Source organism: Apis florea, unplaced genomic scaffold (genome assembly GCF_048593485.1).
Source record: "Apis florea isolate Af1SG1 unplaced genomic scaffold, ASM4859348v1 contig_3367_pilon, whole genome shotgun sequence".
Lineage (NCBI taxonomy): Eukaryota > Metazoa > Arthropoda > Insecta > Hymenoptera > Apidae > Apis > Apis florea.
The window spans coordinates 1,631,023-1,648,047 of record NW_028256746.1 but is presented as its reverse complement, the minus strand read 5'-3'; the positions used below and the strand labels follow the sequence as shown (position 1 = coordinate 1,648,047).

The following is a 17,025-nucleotide window of genomic DNA, read 5'->3' as shown; positions in this document are numbered from 1 at the left end:
TGTAATTGGATCGTCGCGACGAATGGAATATAACCGTTGCACGATCACGCGTCGAATAAAGATTTATTTCGTATTTCGTATTAATTCATCATCGAAAAGTATTTAGGTTTTGTTCGAGAATGCATCTATTTAACCGAATCATCGATATTAGGTATCTGTAGAAATGCGTGGAATAAAAATTTATTTCGTATTCTTCTTTTTTTTCCTTTGTTCATTTACGAAGATTTTTGGAAACGATGCGATGAATGCCATTGGATTTAAAACTTTTCTTCGTCCGTTGGCGAATTGATTAATTCATAAATTGTCGAAAAGTATTTAGGTTTTGTTCGAGATCTATTTAACCGAATCATCGATATTAGGTATCTGTAGAAATGCGTGGAATAAAAATTTATTTCGTATTCTTCTTTTTTTTCCTCTGTTCATTTACGAAGATTTTTGGAAACGATGCGATGAATGCCATTGGATTTGAAACTTTTCTTCGTCCGTTGGCGAATTGATTAATTCATAAATTGTCGAAAAGTATTTAGGTTTTGTTCGAGATCTATTTAACCGAATCATCGATATTAGGTATCTGTAGAAATGCGTGGAATAAAAATTTATTTCGTATTCTTCTTTTTTTTCCTCTGTTCATTTACGAAGATTTTTGGAAACGATGCGATGGATGTCATTGGATTTGGAATTTTTCTTCATTGGTGAATCATTGATATCAGGTATCTGTAGAAATGCGTGGAATAAAGATCTATTTCGTTTTTTTGTTCGTGCAATGGAAATCATTGACGTTATGATTTTTGTTGATTTCTGCTTAATCAATTAATTCGTTATCGAAAAGTATATAGGTTTTGCTCGAAAACAGATTGATCTAATTGAATCATTGATATTCAATTATTTATAGAATTATGTGGAAGAAAGATTTATTTATTATTATTATCGTTATTAATTAATTCATTTGTCGTTGAAAATTGTCGTAGATTGTGATGGAATCATTGACGTTAATTAATTAATCCATTATCCCAAAATTATTTGGCTTTTGTTCGAAAACGGATCGATCTAACCTATAGAGTTGCGTGGAATAAAGATTTATTTCGTTGTATTCCTTCTCTTTTTTCTCTTCTTTTTTGGAATTGTATACTTTCGGAATTTTTATCGTTATCGTGTATCGTTCGTTAATTAATTAATCCATTATCGTGAATGTACGCGACGTGGTGCGGTTGTGGATTTTGTTTTTAACGGGAACAATATCAATTCATATCAAAGTAACAAAGCAAATATACCGTTCAAACAATGAAACATTCGGACAGCAACTTATGCGGATAATAGAACGTTTGGATAATAGGTGTTTGAATAATGGATACTCGGCTGGATATAGATAGTGTTGGCCTGTAGTTATTAAACTTCGTTTATTTATGGGGTGATAAAATGGAGAATTGCCGTTGTCACGCGTCCGTGACATCGATGACGACGTCTCGTGCGAATCGATATCCGTAAAATCCGATAAACAATAACCATCTTTTTAAAAAATAAATGGACACGTTAATTTTCAAACCACGGTGTTAAATACGATAAAAATGTATTAAAGTCCTCTTCGCTTCGCAAAATTAAATACGGCAAGACCTCGAATTAACAGGATCATCTTTGATTAATCTCGATCGAAATCGAATGGCGTTTCAATTATTTCCTTCGAGTATAAAATACTCGCGCAAAATTAACAGAACGGAAGAGCGTGATTAGACGCTTTCGGTTACAATTAAATCGTAAAAAGGAACGAATCTCTCCACTTTGAACAGTTCAATATCGCTAGCTAACGTCGACTAATTTGTTTGTCAAATTGAGGCAATTGTCGATCCTTACATTTTGGGATTAAAACGACAATTTATTTTCTCCCTAGGATACGGATAATATTATAAAATTATGCTCGAGGAGGAGGAGTAAAACGAAGGGAAATAAAATTAAAATAATTCGAATAAAACGAAGAAACATCTCGGGATATGCAACATCGTGCGCAATAGGATCGTGTTTGCGGACACGTTTTCATCGATTGTGGAATGTTTGAAGTCGTATATCGGTTTCATAATTAAGCGTATTAACGCAATTCTTTTCTTTCTTCTTCTTTTTTTTTTTTTTTACCGAGTATTTAATATCACGAAGCGAGAAAATTCTGGATAATTTACGATTACCGCGGGATGCATTAATTAATTCCTCCTTTAATTAAAGGGTGTCGTATGTAAGTAGTTGATAAATTGCAGTTTTCCATTAAGGTATAACGCGTATCGGGTGAATGCCGATTATTAACCGCGTTATCCGCGAATCTTTGTCATTTTCACGGGCCACCGACACGGATGAAATTAAATTTAATGCGACCAGGTATGAAGAGTCGATAATTGTTCCCATCACACATTGTGTTTAAATATTTATATCGTTCGATGTTAATCGGGTTGAACAGAGATACAAGATTGGAAACGATGTTGGAACATACCCATGGATGACCATGGTGTCAATTAATAGAGCTGATTATGAAAATAATACGAAAAATTTAAATTTTAACTTGATCGCTCGAAATTATCGAGCATCGAAATCGAATTCGATTATAATATTTTTAATTTATGTTTGCGAACGAGCTATTCAACGTGGTTTTTTCCAAAATGTCAAAGATGCGCTTTTTCTCGAGGTCTTCGAATTCTTCGAAAACGATATCGTCAAAAGGGATTGCCGTTCAACGATTTTTCAAAACGTCGTGATCAAATCTTGGAAATCTTTTCCTTCGGATTTTTCCTGGAGAGGCGAAATTTGAACGCACGAGAATGTTTCGATAAGATATTTCCACCAAGTTGAAAACGTTCCTTACGAATTATTGCCCGAAAAACGTAATCTGCCTTGATCAATGGCCTTTCCAAAATGTCATAACCACCCTTCCTGGACACGCTTCTTCCAAGGGAGAACGAAACGATGCCTGCATCCACTTGCGAGGTCTTTGAATCACGGTATTTCTCTCTCTTTCAACTATTCTCGTTCAAATTATTCTATATCTTTTCAATCAATGACCTTTTCAAAATATCATAACCACCCTTGCTGGGATCCTTCGAATTTTTCGTTTCTCACGATATTTCTTTCAGAAGCATATTCTTCGAATATAACATATTTATCGACTTTCATACCGCATTTTATTCATCGAGCATTAAAAAAATTCTTATCGATCGATTACGACGAGCGATTTTCGATCTTCTGTAGCATCGATATTTCGTTTCTATCGTCAATCCTTTTCCACCAATCCAATAAACACCGTGAAAGCAATTCGAATCGTCGACGATCTTTCTCGATGTTGCATTTTTAATCCTCTCGAATCCGCCACAAACGTAATATTTACGAGCGCAAATAGACGACGTTCGGGCGTAAAGATCGGACAGTTATGAGAGGATGGAGCACTCGATTGGGTTGGCCGATGTCTTTCGCCGAAAGTGGTGCAGACGTTTAATCGAGTTTAACTTCTCCTCCTGTAGGGGGCTTGCTCCTAGTTAGTCGCATCCGTGTCCAGGAGCCTAATTTCATCTAATTTCAACCGGATCTCCAACTCGAACTTTAATCTCTAATAGTCGAAATACTTTGTAACGAGGTTCAACGCCGTTCCAATTAATTTGTGCGCTTGTTACGGGCTATTCGACAGACTTTAATTCGGTTTAAACCGAATCGCCGGGTTAAGGAGAATCGTAATCGTGATTACGAAAATTGTTAATCTCATCCTTGGATCGAGATTGCGCGATATCGAGTCGGATACGGTAACAATAATACCCTTCCTTTTCTTTCTTTTTCTGAAAATTATACGAATTAATCGTTACACTTAATCGTACGAAATTATTGAAATTTTAACGCGCGAATATTAATATTATAATACACGGTATTCAACCAGTATAATGGATTATTATATTAAATTATTAAAATCGAAACGTAAATACGACGGACTTAACCGAATCCCTGCGGGCCAAGAATCCCAGCGCCGCTAATTCGCTCGAAATTCGTTGATTCGACGTATAAAAACAATTTTCTCCAAAACGGAGGGAAAAATCTCCTTCCTCTTGTTCGAGGAGATATCGATTAACACTAAACCTACCGACATTTCATGTATTCCTAACCATGAGCGGTCAAATGCAAAAAAAAAAAAAAAAACATTTGTATCTTAATAGATAGATTTTAGCTAATTGGATTCGTAAAGTAAACAATACAGAAAGTTGTGAATATTGAAAAATGGGTTGTATCTACATTATGGAAAAAGTGAATGAGTCGTGCGTACGCGATACAGTAACTTTGTATACAAGAAATTCTAAACGAAATTTCAAAAACGGCCATTTGACCGCGTCGTTAATTAAATTAAATTCTGCGAGACGAAGGAGCGTTAACGAAGGAAATATTTCTTTTTCCCCAGGAGGAAGGAAACCCCCGGAAGAAAGGCCGGCCACTCGCAGATTGTCGTTCCGGGTTGTGAAGCCGTACGAGGTCGGGGCCGAGGATGAAAGTATGATGAATTTGGAGGCGTCCTCTGTGCCGGTCGTTTCGCCAAAGGTCGTTCCCCCGCCGGTTTTGGGCCCTGACGAGGAGCGCCGCACCAGACGAAGGGGCTCTCAACTGTAAGCTCTGTGCATCATCCGTTTAATAACGCTCCCCTTCGCGTATTAACCGCTCTCCCCGAAATAATCCTCCGCGGTGAGGATAATTGTCGAGGAAGAACATCGAGTTTTCCAATTAAATTTAATCGATAATTTTCCATTCCCCGTGTTTCGTACATAAACGAATGCGAATTGAATTATAGAAATTTAAAATGTATATACGTTTAATCGGATAGTATCCTTGAAAGTGATTCCTTTCAATTTATTAATTTATTCTCCCGTTGGTTTCAAACGTAACTTTTTCTGAATCGAACGTTTCGATTAATTTTTAAAGGTTTAATTTTTAAGTCATCCCTAATATTTTTTTAAAGTAGAATTTTGTTTTTCTTCAAATAGGTCGATTCGTTACGGTAAAATATAAAGTTGTGATTACGAAAAATTTTCAGCCCTGACGAGGAATCCATACTTTTCCATCGTATCTTGGAAGAAAATTCGATCTCCGTGTTTCGTATAAACATTGCGAATTGAATTATGAAAATTTAATGTACATATATTTAATCAAAACGTATCGAAAACGATTCCTTTTAATTTATTAATTCATTCCTCGTTGGTTTCAAACGTAACATTTCCAATCGAACGTTTCGATTAATTTTGAAAACAGTTATCTCCAGTATTTCTCCTCAAGTAGATCGATTCATCTAAATATAAAGTTAGGACAACGAAAAATTTTGGATCCTTGGACGAGGAATCACTTTTTAAATTAAATTTGATCGATAATTTTCGATCCCCGTGTTTCGTACATAAACATTGCGAATTAAATTACATAAATTTAAAAAATATATATATATTTAATCAGATCGTATCGAGAACGATTCCTTTTAATTTATTAATTCATTTCCCATTAATTTCAAACGTAACTTTTTTCAATCGAACGTTTCGATTAAATTTTTAAAACAGTTATCCCTAATATTTTTCCTCAAATAGATCGATTCGTTACGGTAAAATATAAAGTTACGACAAGGAAAAATTTTGACGAGGAATCGCTTGTTAAATTAAATTTGATCGATACTTTTCCATCGTATCCTCGAAGAAAATTCGATCTCTGTGTTTCGTATAAACATTGCGAATTGAATTACTTAAATTAAAAATATATATACGTTTATACATTCCTTTTAATTTATTCCCCCGTTGGTTTCAAACGTAACGCGTTTGAATCGATTATATTTTTTATACAAGCCAATTCCCAATATTTTTTCAAAAGTAGAATTCAATTTTTCCTCAAACAGGTTTTTACGATTTGCAAAATAAAACGGAGAGAAAAGTTTTTGGGCCCTGACGAGAAACGGCGCACGAAGCGAGAGAAGGGGCTCTCGAGCTGTAAGCGTTTATACGTCATCCGTTTAATAACGCTCCGGTGCGCAAATTAAGTGGTTTTCCCGAAATAATCTTCGTAATAAGGATAATTGTCGAGGAGGAGCGAGTAGAGTATCGATTCTCTCGCGTGTGTGTTTCCAGCGTAATTTTAATCGCTCTCGGATAAGTCTTCTTCTTCTTCTTCTTTTTTTTTTAGTATCAAGCAAAATCGATCGATCTCGAAATATTTACAACGATTATACACAACGAGTGTGGACGGAGCGGTCTCGATGCACGAAAATTCCAATAGAATGTAACAAAAACTCGCGAGTTTAATTATTGGAATTTTTTTTATTCCCACCAGGTATATACGTGTTATAATATTTTTTTGGAACGAGGGCGGAGAGAATGATTCCTCCGATAAAAATGTTGGAAGATAATGGTTTAACGGAAAAATTCGTTTCTTCTTCTTTTTTTTTTTTTTAAATCTACTCTTTTTCTGTTTAATATCTCGAATTGTGATACTTTTTGCATTAGTTATTATTATCGTCGTATCTGTTGTTCGAGAGAAACTCGAAGTAGTTAATAACCCATAATACCCGTCATCTGTTGACAGCAGACAAGCCATTCGGAAGATCAATAGGGAAATCCATTACACGCGGCATTGGACATCGATCGAACGTGCGCAGCGTGGTTAGATTGATTTTCAAGAAATTACGATTCGAAAAGAATTTAATCCAGTTTCGATATTTTGAACAGTCGCATATTATCTTTTTCCTTATTTACAAAAACTACCACTCGCGATCTTTCCATTTAATATTATCCGCGACAAACGTTCGTAAGACGAACGAAAAACGCGTGAAAATTTTTGCGGTTAGTTTTAATCCAAGACGTGTTTACCTTCGTTCCATTCCCTTGCATCTTTTCCAATGCGAGTCGAGATTAAATTTAATCCTTTCCATCCGTGTTCCCAAACATTCGATCTTCGCGTGAACACTTTCAATTAAATTTGATAAATTTAAAATGTATATATATATATCGAAAATTACGATTCTTTTGAATTTTTCCTAATTTTGTTTCGAACGATTTATTCGTTTAAACGGATCGATTTAGATTGTGACAAAATGCAATATGCAACGCGCATTGTATCGTATTAATTGTATTCGTTTAATTATATACAATTAGATCCATTGTGTTTAATTAATAGATATTTATTTAATTATTTGATGATATAACACGTGTATACGTGTATCGTATTACGCATTTATGGTCGGTTTCCGTGCTTTGTCGAAACGTGAAAATTCAATTCGACGCAACGTTACAAAATACACAGCAATACCGCTCGATTCGTGCTCGATTGATACGTTCGATTCATTTATTCGAATCGATCGTTACACCTATTTATCTAAAATAATCAAAACCTATGCAATACCTGTATCTTTTGTTCGTTTGTTTAATGTCGCGGACAACGAATATCTCTCGTAAAAATATCACATTACGGGACGCTTTAGACTTTTCTTTTTTTTTTTTCTATTTGATACGAAACGGAAAACTTTGGCATTCGTCCACAGAGATTTCCCAAACGAAATATTTTCTCTTTGAAGAAACAAGATAAGAGATCTACTTTCAACGAATATCAACTCCGAACAATTTCGAACTTTATTTCGAATCGTACATTTAAATTTATTAATTCCTCGTCCATCCATTCTTGGAATTCGAGAGGAAGGCAAAGGCTCGTTAAATTTTTTACCGATGGTTTTACGAAGTTGAAAATAGTATTTCCGAAACGTTCGTCCAAACGAGATTCCATTCTTTGTTACGTGAAATTTTTCTGCTTTAAAAGGGTCACGTTTTCGCGTAAAAATTATCATAGGATAGCGATGCAAATCGACGCAAAGGTACACCTCACGTTCAAAACCCGAGAGCTGTGTCGAGCCAAGGTCAATAAATTACGAGGGATAACAGAGTTTCGCATACGGCATACGAAAAATCGTATCTTTCCTGCGCTCCAACTATCCTTTTCCTCTGGAACAATATTTGTTTTTTTATTTACACAGTAAATAATGACCTATCAAATTCTTTTCCACCGACGAAAAATTATTATAATATCCACGCGTGTGTGTTCTCCTTCAACCTCCTCCTTCAACCTAAAAATATCGCGTATTTCGTTTCAAAAAAATTCTTCCAAACGAAATATCCAACTTCGCAATATTATCCTGTCTTTTTTCTCGAGAAAGAAAGGAAAAACGAGCGGTAAAAGAAGAGGAGGAGAATTTGTTAAATAATCGAGAAGAACGGAAAATCGAAGGGACACGACTGAAAATTGAAACTCGTAATAAAACTTCACCGTCGATACAAAATTCCATTCTTTCGAAAGCGACAAGCCTCCCATGTTTTCGAAAATAAGGAAAAAAGCGACGCGCGGTTAGAGAAGATCCGCTCGGGGAAAATTACCAGCATTTTCCCCCTCCTTTCCCCACAGTTAAAGCCAGGCGAAATAATAAACCAGCAAAAACTCGAGTAGATGGCAAACACCAGGTTCCCGCCACTGGGGAAATAATTAACGCCACACCTATGCAATCTCTGTGGAGCACACGTCTCCTCCACCTTCTTCGGTTCCCCTCCCCGCTCCCTGTGCACGGTTATCGCACGGTTCCGTGCGCATCCGTCCGAATTCTCCGCGAATTTCTCTGACTCGAGGTTGGCAAACCTGGCTGGTTATTAATACCCGAGACGAGCCTGTTCCCTCCATTTTCATTAGGTTCGCGCAACTTACTCTTGGAGGGAATTACGTATTAAGAGGTTACAGTGGCACGAACAATACGGATTTTGATGGAAACAGAATTATTTTTTTCGCCGTTTCAGAGAGAGAGAGAGAGAATTACATTTTTTTTGCTTTCTGTCGTATCGTTGAAAATGTACGAATAGATGTAATGAGGGAACGTCCAACATTGCGTTTGATTAATACAGTATGGGATAAAGAAAGGAAATTTATTTTATTCGTGATTTGAAGCATTATTAAGTAATCGCTAAGTGAAATATTTGACGAAAAATATTATACGATAAGCTGGAGAATTGGAAATGGTGTTCTAAAGAAAGGAAGTCGTTGTTTCTCTTTGATTCTCGCCAACTCGAAGCGAAAATTCGGATTATTTTAATTTTTATATTTAGTGTATATATTTAGATATCGACGTCCAATTTTTTTTTTTTTTTTATAGTATAAAACCGGAGATTTTGGACCAAATTTTAACGATTTGAAACTAATTCGATAAGTCACTTGAATAATTTACTTATCGAGTTAACTGTAGTGAAATAAATGTTATTATTATTTTAAATAATCAGTTTTTTCACTACGATTTTCAAACTGGTAAGGAGGTGAAATTTTTTTCTCAAATGTAAAAAACGATTTTTCTTGTAAAAATTAGAGATCCCAAACGTTTTGTTATACAAATAATTGCCAATGATGTTGTCAATTTTAAATTAAATTCCATTTCCAATATATATATGTATATGAAACATGCAGTTCAAGTTCAGATAACAGAAATATTACGATAAGAGAGATTTTTAAACGATACTCAATTTCCTTCAAATACACGCTCGCTTCAATCGATTTTGCGATTTTGCGATCGAGAGCGGAGCAGCCAAGTTGGCACAACGACTTGTTAGCATAACGACGTTCCCCGCAATATCGTGTACACTGCGTTGAACCCGTAATACATCTCGTCTCGTCAAAATGGTATTTCTCAACTGCTCTCGCGGCAACTTACGCGGCACGAGAGCGCTCCGCTAATTGTGACGCCGCGGTGTTAACGAATTAATAGATGCTCCATCACTTATCGTGTTTCCGTGTCGTAAATGCTTCCACGTTAATTATAAAATACGTCCGTTCGTTGACGCGCTCGTTTAAAAAACGAATCGTTTAAAAAATGAATCGGATCGAACGAGGTATCAATTTTTCGAATCGTAATCTTTTTTTGAAAGGAACAAAAAAGAAAAAAAAAGGATGTATCTTCGAAAGGTTGATCGACAGACAAGCGGAGAAGAGGAAAATAAAACGTCGGAGTTTCGTTCGATCGGTATCTTTCTTTCTTTTTTTTTTTCTTTTTTTTCTTTTTAACCGATTCGTCGCCACCGCGTATTCCGTATAATGCTTCAATCAACTGTCCCGGTTTTTATCGCTGGATTCATTTTTTCTTCTTTTTTTTTTTTTTTTTTTCGGAACAGAAGAGAACCGAATATCTTCCATTTTATATATCCGTCCACGACGAATGTCAAACGAAAAACCGTGTAACACGAAGATTGCAGAGAATACGATACCTTTGTTCGTTGAAATATCATCACACCTCGTACAACATATCCTTCCACCATTATACGATAATAATAAAATTTCCGAGGGGATGATAAATTCGATTAAAGTTATTTTTCTGCGCGATAAATCCTTCCCTCCCCTCCCCCGATTTTTCTGTTTTGCGGGGGAAGAATAAACGCGGGAAACTTTTCTAATTAAAAACGGAAAGTTACTCCGCGAAAAGTTTCGAAGTATAAGTCCAGACTCTGCAACAACGAAAGATGATCCAGGTAAAAAAAAAGAAGAAAACGATAGGAGACTATGAATAGAAATCTCAAATTTTTCTCGAGATCGATAACGATTACGATTACGTTTAATAAAAAAAATTTCCACAACTTTTTCTCGCGTTAAATGTGTATAAGAAAAAATAAAAAATTATCGGAAACTTGGTTATTATTTCGACGCCATAAACCAGCTCGATATTCGCGCAACTTTTTACGAGTTTTTTTAAACTTGGAAAACGGTATCTCGTAAAACGTGCCAAAAAAAGTAAGAAAGAATTTAACACCCGAAGAAGCTTATATATTTTTTTCCCCTCCCATCGATACATTTTTCCAGAATTCGATATCGAACGATTCGAAGGGAAGACTCGAAGCGGAAGAAAATTCGATCGAGGTGGCAAAGATTTTACCATACCAAGAGCGTGATTCAACGCGAACAAGATCATCGACTTGGCAACCCTGTTTACGAGGGATTAAGCGTCGCTTAACGGCCAACAATCCAGCGACGACAACTTTCTCTCTAATCGCGCGAAAAAACACATTTTTCAATTTTTTCAACCCCTCGAAAAGTCCGTCTCTCAACGATTAAAATCGACGATTCTTCCTCCTCCTCCAAGAGGGATACCAAAAAGATATTCCAAGAGTTCTCACCTACCGATTAAAAACTTTCTTCCAATTTTCTTAGACCAGTTAAACGTCGAAAAAGTTGGGAAGCGAATCATGGATATTACGATTCTCGGGCTCAATCGCCGCTTTCAACCATTTTTCGCACTCTCTCTCTTCCTCCTCTTCCACCGCCTTCGTCATCGTCATCTTCCCTCACCTTTTTTCTCTCGTCAACTACCACGCTTAACTCTTTCTCCGCGTGGACGTATTCAAATCGGGCGTATCGATTGAGTCGAGCCAAGCAGGTCGAGCAGAAACCGCGCGAAACGCCCTGTTTCACTTAATTCAGCGCTTTTCGAGCATGAACCCCCCTCGCTTAAGCTCCACTCCATCTTCCGCTATTCCGAGCGAGGATGGTCGTTTCGCCTCGAGTTCGAGAACCAGATTAATTAGGATTTCGCGAAACAGCGGACGAGGAGATAAAGAGTGCAACTTCTTCTTTTTTCCTTTTTACTTCGGCTCGCTTCGTTTCTTGTAATACATTTCCACGTATGACAACGAAATTGCAGATATTTGTAATCGCGATATCGAGGCTATTCGTTGCTTAAGGTGTCGCTTTTCGTTTAATTTTTCATTATGATACGTTATTATCGTGGAAATTTTAATTGAAAAGTGACTTGATTTACAGTGGTTGCGAATTGTTGTCCGTACACAGGGATTAAAACTGCACGAGAGTGAAAATAAGGAAAGAATATTACGTAAACATTAGATGTGCAAAAAAATAAAAGAAGTTATATTAAAATATGAAATCTAAAGTTCATAGGGAGCTCGCTCGTCGTTACATCGAAAATCGTACAATCAATAAGGCGATGGTATTTATGAGATGTGTTTGTGTTTACTATTCACTAGAGATTAAGTTACTAGATTTTTTACCTGTGGGCAAACGATTGTGTATCGTTCGAATCGATTTCAAGAACTAATAGAAAAGCAAGATAAAGATGGAATGGGAACGCAAACTTCTTTTCAACGTAACAAAACGTTCGCAGAACAACTTGTGCTTCTACAACATTCTTTTTTTATCTTTCGATCGCAGATCTGTTAAGGGATAGAATCGCGAGACGATTTGATTAAAGTAAAAAATAATTAAAATAATGCAGGATAAAAGAAAGAATACATTTAATAAAGGAAATAGGAATAAATTGCGTTGCGTAGATGTGGATCGTGCCGATGACTTTCCTCTACTGAACTCGTCGCGCTTCGAAATAAACAAAGAATCGAAACGGCGTTCGCGTCCAAGGATACGCCCGACTCGCGCGCAAATACGTGTCGCGCCTTTACGTATATTTAAACTCAGCAATACTTGCGCAATTCGATTTAATTAACAGGGGGACATCCCGTATAATAATTTCAACGTCGAGACGACAATTTTACTGTGAAATTTCTCGTATCGAACGGGCCAATTTCGAATCGAGAGGAAAAGAAAAAGGAAGTGTTTCTAATAGCTCGTTTCCCTTCATCGATCCGATTTCTTTTGAATCGAACTCGTTTTCAATTAGAAGAACGGGAGAATTTCGACGTAGAAATGACTGAAACGATTTCTCTTTCTTTACGAACTCTCCTCTTCTCGTCGCATTAAACAGAATCGAAACAACGTCCAGTAATTCATGCATAAATATATAAAATACGTGTTGCATCTTTACGATACTTGTGCAGTTTGATCGTCTAATAATAATTTCAACGTTGAGACGACAATTTCGAATCGAGAGGAAAATATTTCATTTCCCTTCATCGATCCGACTTTTTCAATCGAATTCGTACGAAATTCAATTACAAGAACGGAAGAATTTCGATATAAGAAGAAATGTTTGGAACGATTTTCGAACGATTCTCCTCCTCTCATTAAAAAAGCTATGTAGCTACGTGTTTTGGATTTGACTTTATACAATCGCATAATAATTCCTCGTCTTTGGCTACAGATGGATAACGCGATCACGCCAAACGTGACTCGTTCTTCAATGATTCCTTGCTTTTTCTAACTCGTTCCAATCATTTTCGCATTTCCTCTCCAAACACTGCGAACGTGACTGGCTACATTTTCTCGTTCCAATGATTCTTAAGCGTGTTTCGATATAAAAGAATTCAACAAGTATAAAAAAAAATTTAACCCGAAAATCTAATTATATACTTGTTTAAGAAGATTAAAGTAACTTTTCCATTGGTCGAACTCGACGAGAGAGAAGCCAAAATGCACTTTCGTTCGACTGTTAATCTTCTGCTAAATCGATTTATTAATTATTGAAATCGAGACGAAACGAAATAGGCGAGAGAAGAATTTGATTCAATCAATAAAAATATTAACGCGTGAATTTTAAACACAAAACCTATAACAATATTATTACGAATTATTCCTCCGTGTGTTATCCACCGCTCAATGCGAATAATCGCCAAACGTTACATCTCCATTTTCACGTATATAAACGTTGGATGCAGAAAAGAATTTCGGTTTCTATTCTAATTTCGGAAAAATAAGAGTTTGTCAATAATTAATAAACATCGAGTTAAATAATCGAATATTTTATTCAGAGAACTTGTTCTTCCCTCCAATCCATTATTTCCTTTTCGTCAATATTCCCTCAATAATCGCCAAACGTTAGATCTCCATTTCCATGTATATAAACGTTGGATGCAGAAAAGAATTTCGGTTTCTATTCTAATTTCGGAAAAATAAGAGTTTGTCAATAATTAATAAACATCGAGTTAAATAATCGAATATTTTATTCAGAGAACTTGTTCTTCCCTCCAATCCATTATTTCCTTTTCGTCAATATTCCCTCAATAATCGCCAAACGTTACATTTTCACGTATATAAACGTTGGATGCAGAAAAGAATTTCAAAGTTTCTTCTAATTTCGGAAAAATAAGAGTTTGTCAATAATTAACAAACATTGATTTATCGAATATTTTGCTCGGAGAACTTGTTCTTCCCTTTTTTTCAAAATTTAAAATTCCAGCGAATCAAGTTCGTTGAATTATCTCTCCCCTCCCTTCCGTCCGTGCACACAGCTCGGCGTAAAAATGAACGTGCGACACTTTGATTTCAGGCCGGATATAAACGCCATAAAGGGATTGGCATCTTCGGGCTCCTCGGCCGCGACAAAAGTCGCCCCTCCATCGGCTGTGAACAGGGTCGCCGCCGAGGATCGTGAGCTGGCACGACAAGGAAGCCTCGTCGACGGGGAAAGTATCAAGATCGTTATCCATCACGCGGACAATGACATGAGTGAGTAGCGGCATCTTCCCGTTAAAATCTTTTCCCGTCCTATTATAAGGGAAGAGAGAAAACTGGGACCATTCACGATTTTCAATATGTTTTTTTTTTTCCTTTTAAGGGAATTTTTTTTATTTAATATCTCACCGTGACACGTATAATTGATTAGGGGAGATAGGAGAATTTGAAATATTGCTCGTCATCGATAATGATGTGTTGGATAAGTTAAGATATGAACGAAAAATTATAAATTATTACCAGTCGATTGAATTATTATTATTCATTCAATCGATTAATTGTTTGATTGTTTAGTGTTAAGATATTTAATGACCAGTTAGGTCCAATCTAGCCAAATAATCTGGAAATTATTTAAAAATTAATGTATAAGAACTGGTATATTGAAATAATTCAGACGAACCGATTATGATTCTCACCAGCCCTATAATATCTACTGATAACAAATTAAATGCTTATAATATAAATCAATACGATGTGTAATACAATATAATAACTCATAGTAGAAAGTTATCATCGGTGAGAAAAATGTGGGGAATCGCGAGTGATGCTAATTTTTTGGGCAGACATTAGCGAGACTCGTGTCAAACAAGATTTCGGAGGACACTTTTCGTCGCTTTGTTCGCGCTCGAGGCGAGATGTTATCCGGCAAAGATAACTCGGCGGTATCCGCCTCGAACATCTTTTCGCAAAGTTTTTGCCGCGGTGAAACTGAAATCGAGAATGTAATACACCGATACTCGAGGAATCGTTGAAGTGCAAGGGTGGGGGAGGGTTTAAAGGGAAGTAAGGAAGGAAGGAAGGAAGGTGTAATCGAATATTCAAATTTTGAATCTGGGTCGTTGAAGTTTCTTCCACGAAGAAGAGGAGAGAGCTGTTACTCTGTCGATGTAATTAGAGAGGCGGATAACGTGATAATAAAGTTTCTCCTCCCAGATGCGGTATCTCTGTATCGGATCCTTTTAAAAATTCATAACTTCGTTTCGTAATACCTTTGACTGTTTGCTTGAATCTCCTTTGCATTCCCCCCCTCCTTCTCAAAATAGTTTTCACCTTTCTTTCCATTACTTGCTTACCTTCGCTCCCCTTTTTTTCTTTCTTTCTCTCGTTTTTCCCCTCGTTGTTGCTTACTTACCAAACAGAATAACATCGGTAAAGATGTTATTCTTAGAGTTTTAAGGAGTGTTATAATGTTTTGTATGTGTTTAATAAAAATAAATAGGGAATGGAAAGTACGATTCAGAATTCAGATCTAAATATCTCTCCCGTGAGAATGGAAAAACCTTGCCGCGTGTTGGTAATTAAATTTTAACTTAATTACAAAATCGGGAATTTAACAACCCGGCGGACAATGCGGAAAACACACAATTTTTTGAAATTCTGTAAAAATTCTGAAAAAAAAAAAAAAAAAAGTATTCTCTCTTCGTTATACGGTTGAAAGTGGAACAAGGTCCACGCGTAAAACTAACGCTTCTTACGTATAGAAAATGGCTTTGTGAAGATTGTGAGAATGATATTTGAGAAAAAAGTGTTTCAAAGCGAACACCTTCAAATACGCTGCGCTTTTTGTAAAAATTAATGAAACTGAAAGGAAGTAGAAAAAAAAAAAAAAAAGAAAAAAGAAAAAAACAAGAGTTTCGAACAAAAATATTAAAATAACGAAGCGTATGAGAGCATAAAGGCTCTTAAATGGTAACGATGGAAAGAAATTCTGACAAAAAGTTAACAACGACTCGTAACGCCACCTGTTTTGCGCCATTTTTCACCGCCTTTCCCCCCCGAGAATTCAAAATAAAATACATTACACGCCCATTTTTAACATTGCTTAACATTGCATTCCACTCACATTTTTTTGCGATTTAAAAATATTACGTAGTTTTTGAAACTGTTTCACGATTACAATGAAATATGTTTTTTTCTAAACACAAAAAGGACACAGAAAAAATATATTGTATATAGACTTGTACGACAAGTTCGAAAAACAACGTATGTTATTATTCTTTACGATATGTATATCGCAGAAGGGCTGGAAGCAGGGAGAATCTATTTTCCCTATAAACTTTTATCGGACATCTTTCGACAGAATGAAAATACCCGGTGGGAATTTGGTGGAAGAGAAAACAAAGAAAGGATGGACAAGAGATAAAGAAAGATTATCTCGGAAGATAAAACTGATTTTTTCCCCCGACGGATATGAAATTTTACAGATCTTCCTTTAAAAACGGGAAGCTTTACCATCGTCCTAAGAAATTTCAATTACCCACTTCGAATTCTCTAATTCGATATGCAATAATCTTTCTAAAACATTTCAACCCGAAAAAGAAAGAAGAAGATAAGAATATTGTCGCGGTTCGTAGACAGATTTCTTAATAAAAACAATAATCTCGAAACACGCATTGCCTTATCATCGCGTTACAACGCGTGGATTTTTTTTCCATCTTTGGAAAAAATGTGCAACGCTTGTAAAGAGGCTAGGATATAGCGAATCACTTTCTGCGAGAACGAGCATCGATCGAAAGTGGAATTTCGGGTATAAACGAAATCATCTTTACGCTACATTGAGCGGAAGTTACGCGTCTGTATTGTAGGAAAGAAAGCGATAATCTCGTTCCATTCCTG

At 36.1% G+C, this 17,025-nt stretch overlaps 1 protein-coding gene across 2 annotated transcripts in view; it reads left to right on the top strand.

The window, feature by feature from the left end:
- Window positions 1-17,025, top strand: part of Fife (regulating synaptic membrane exocytosis protein fife) — a 128,648-nt gene that overhangs the window by 72,158 nt on the left and 39,465 nt on the right. For both annotated transcript variants that reach the window (XM_086911695.1, XM_086911694.1), the window contains 2 exons: window positions 4,415-4,616; window positions 14,225-14,403. In XM_086911695.1, the coding sequence (XP_086767821.1) occupies window positions 4,415-4,616; window positions 14,225-14,403 (381 nt within the window). The remainder of the gene's footprint in view (window positions 1-4,414; window positions 4,617-14,224; window positions 14,404-17,025) is intronic.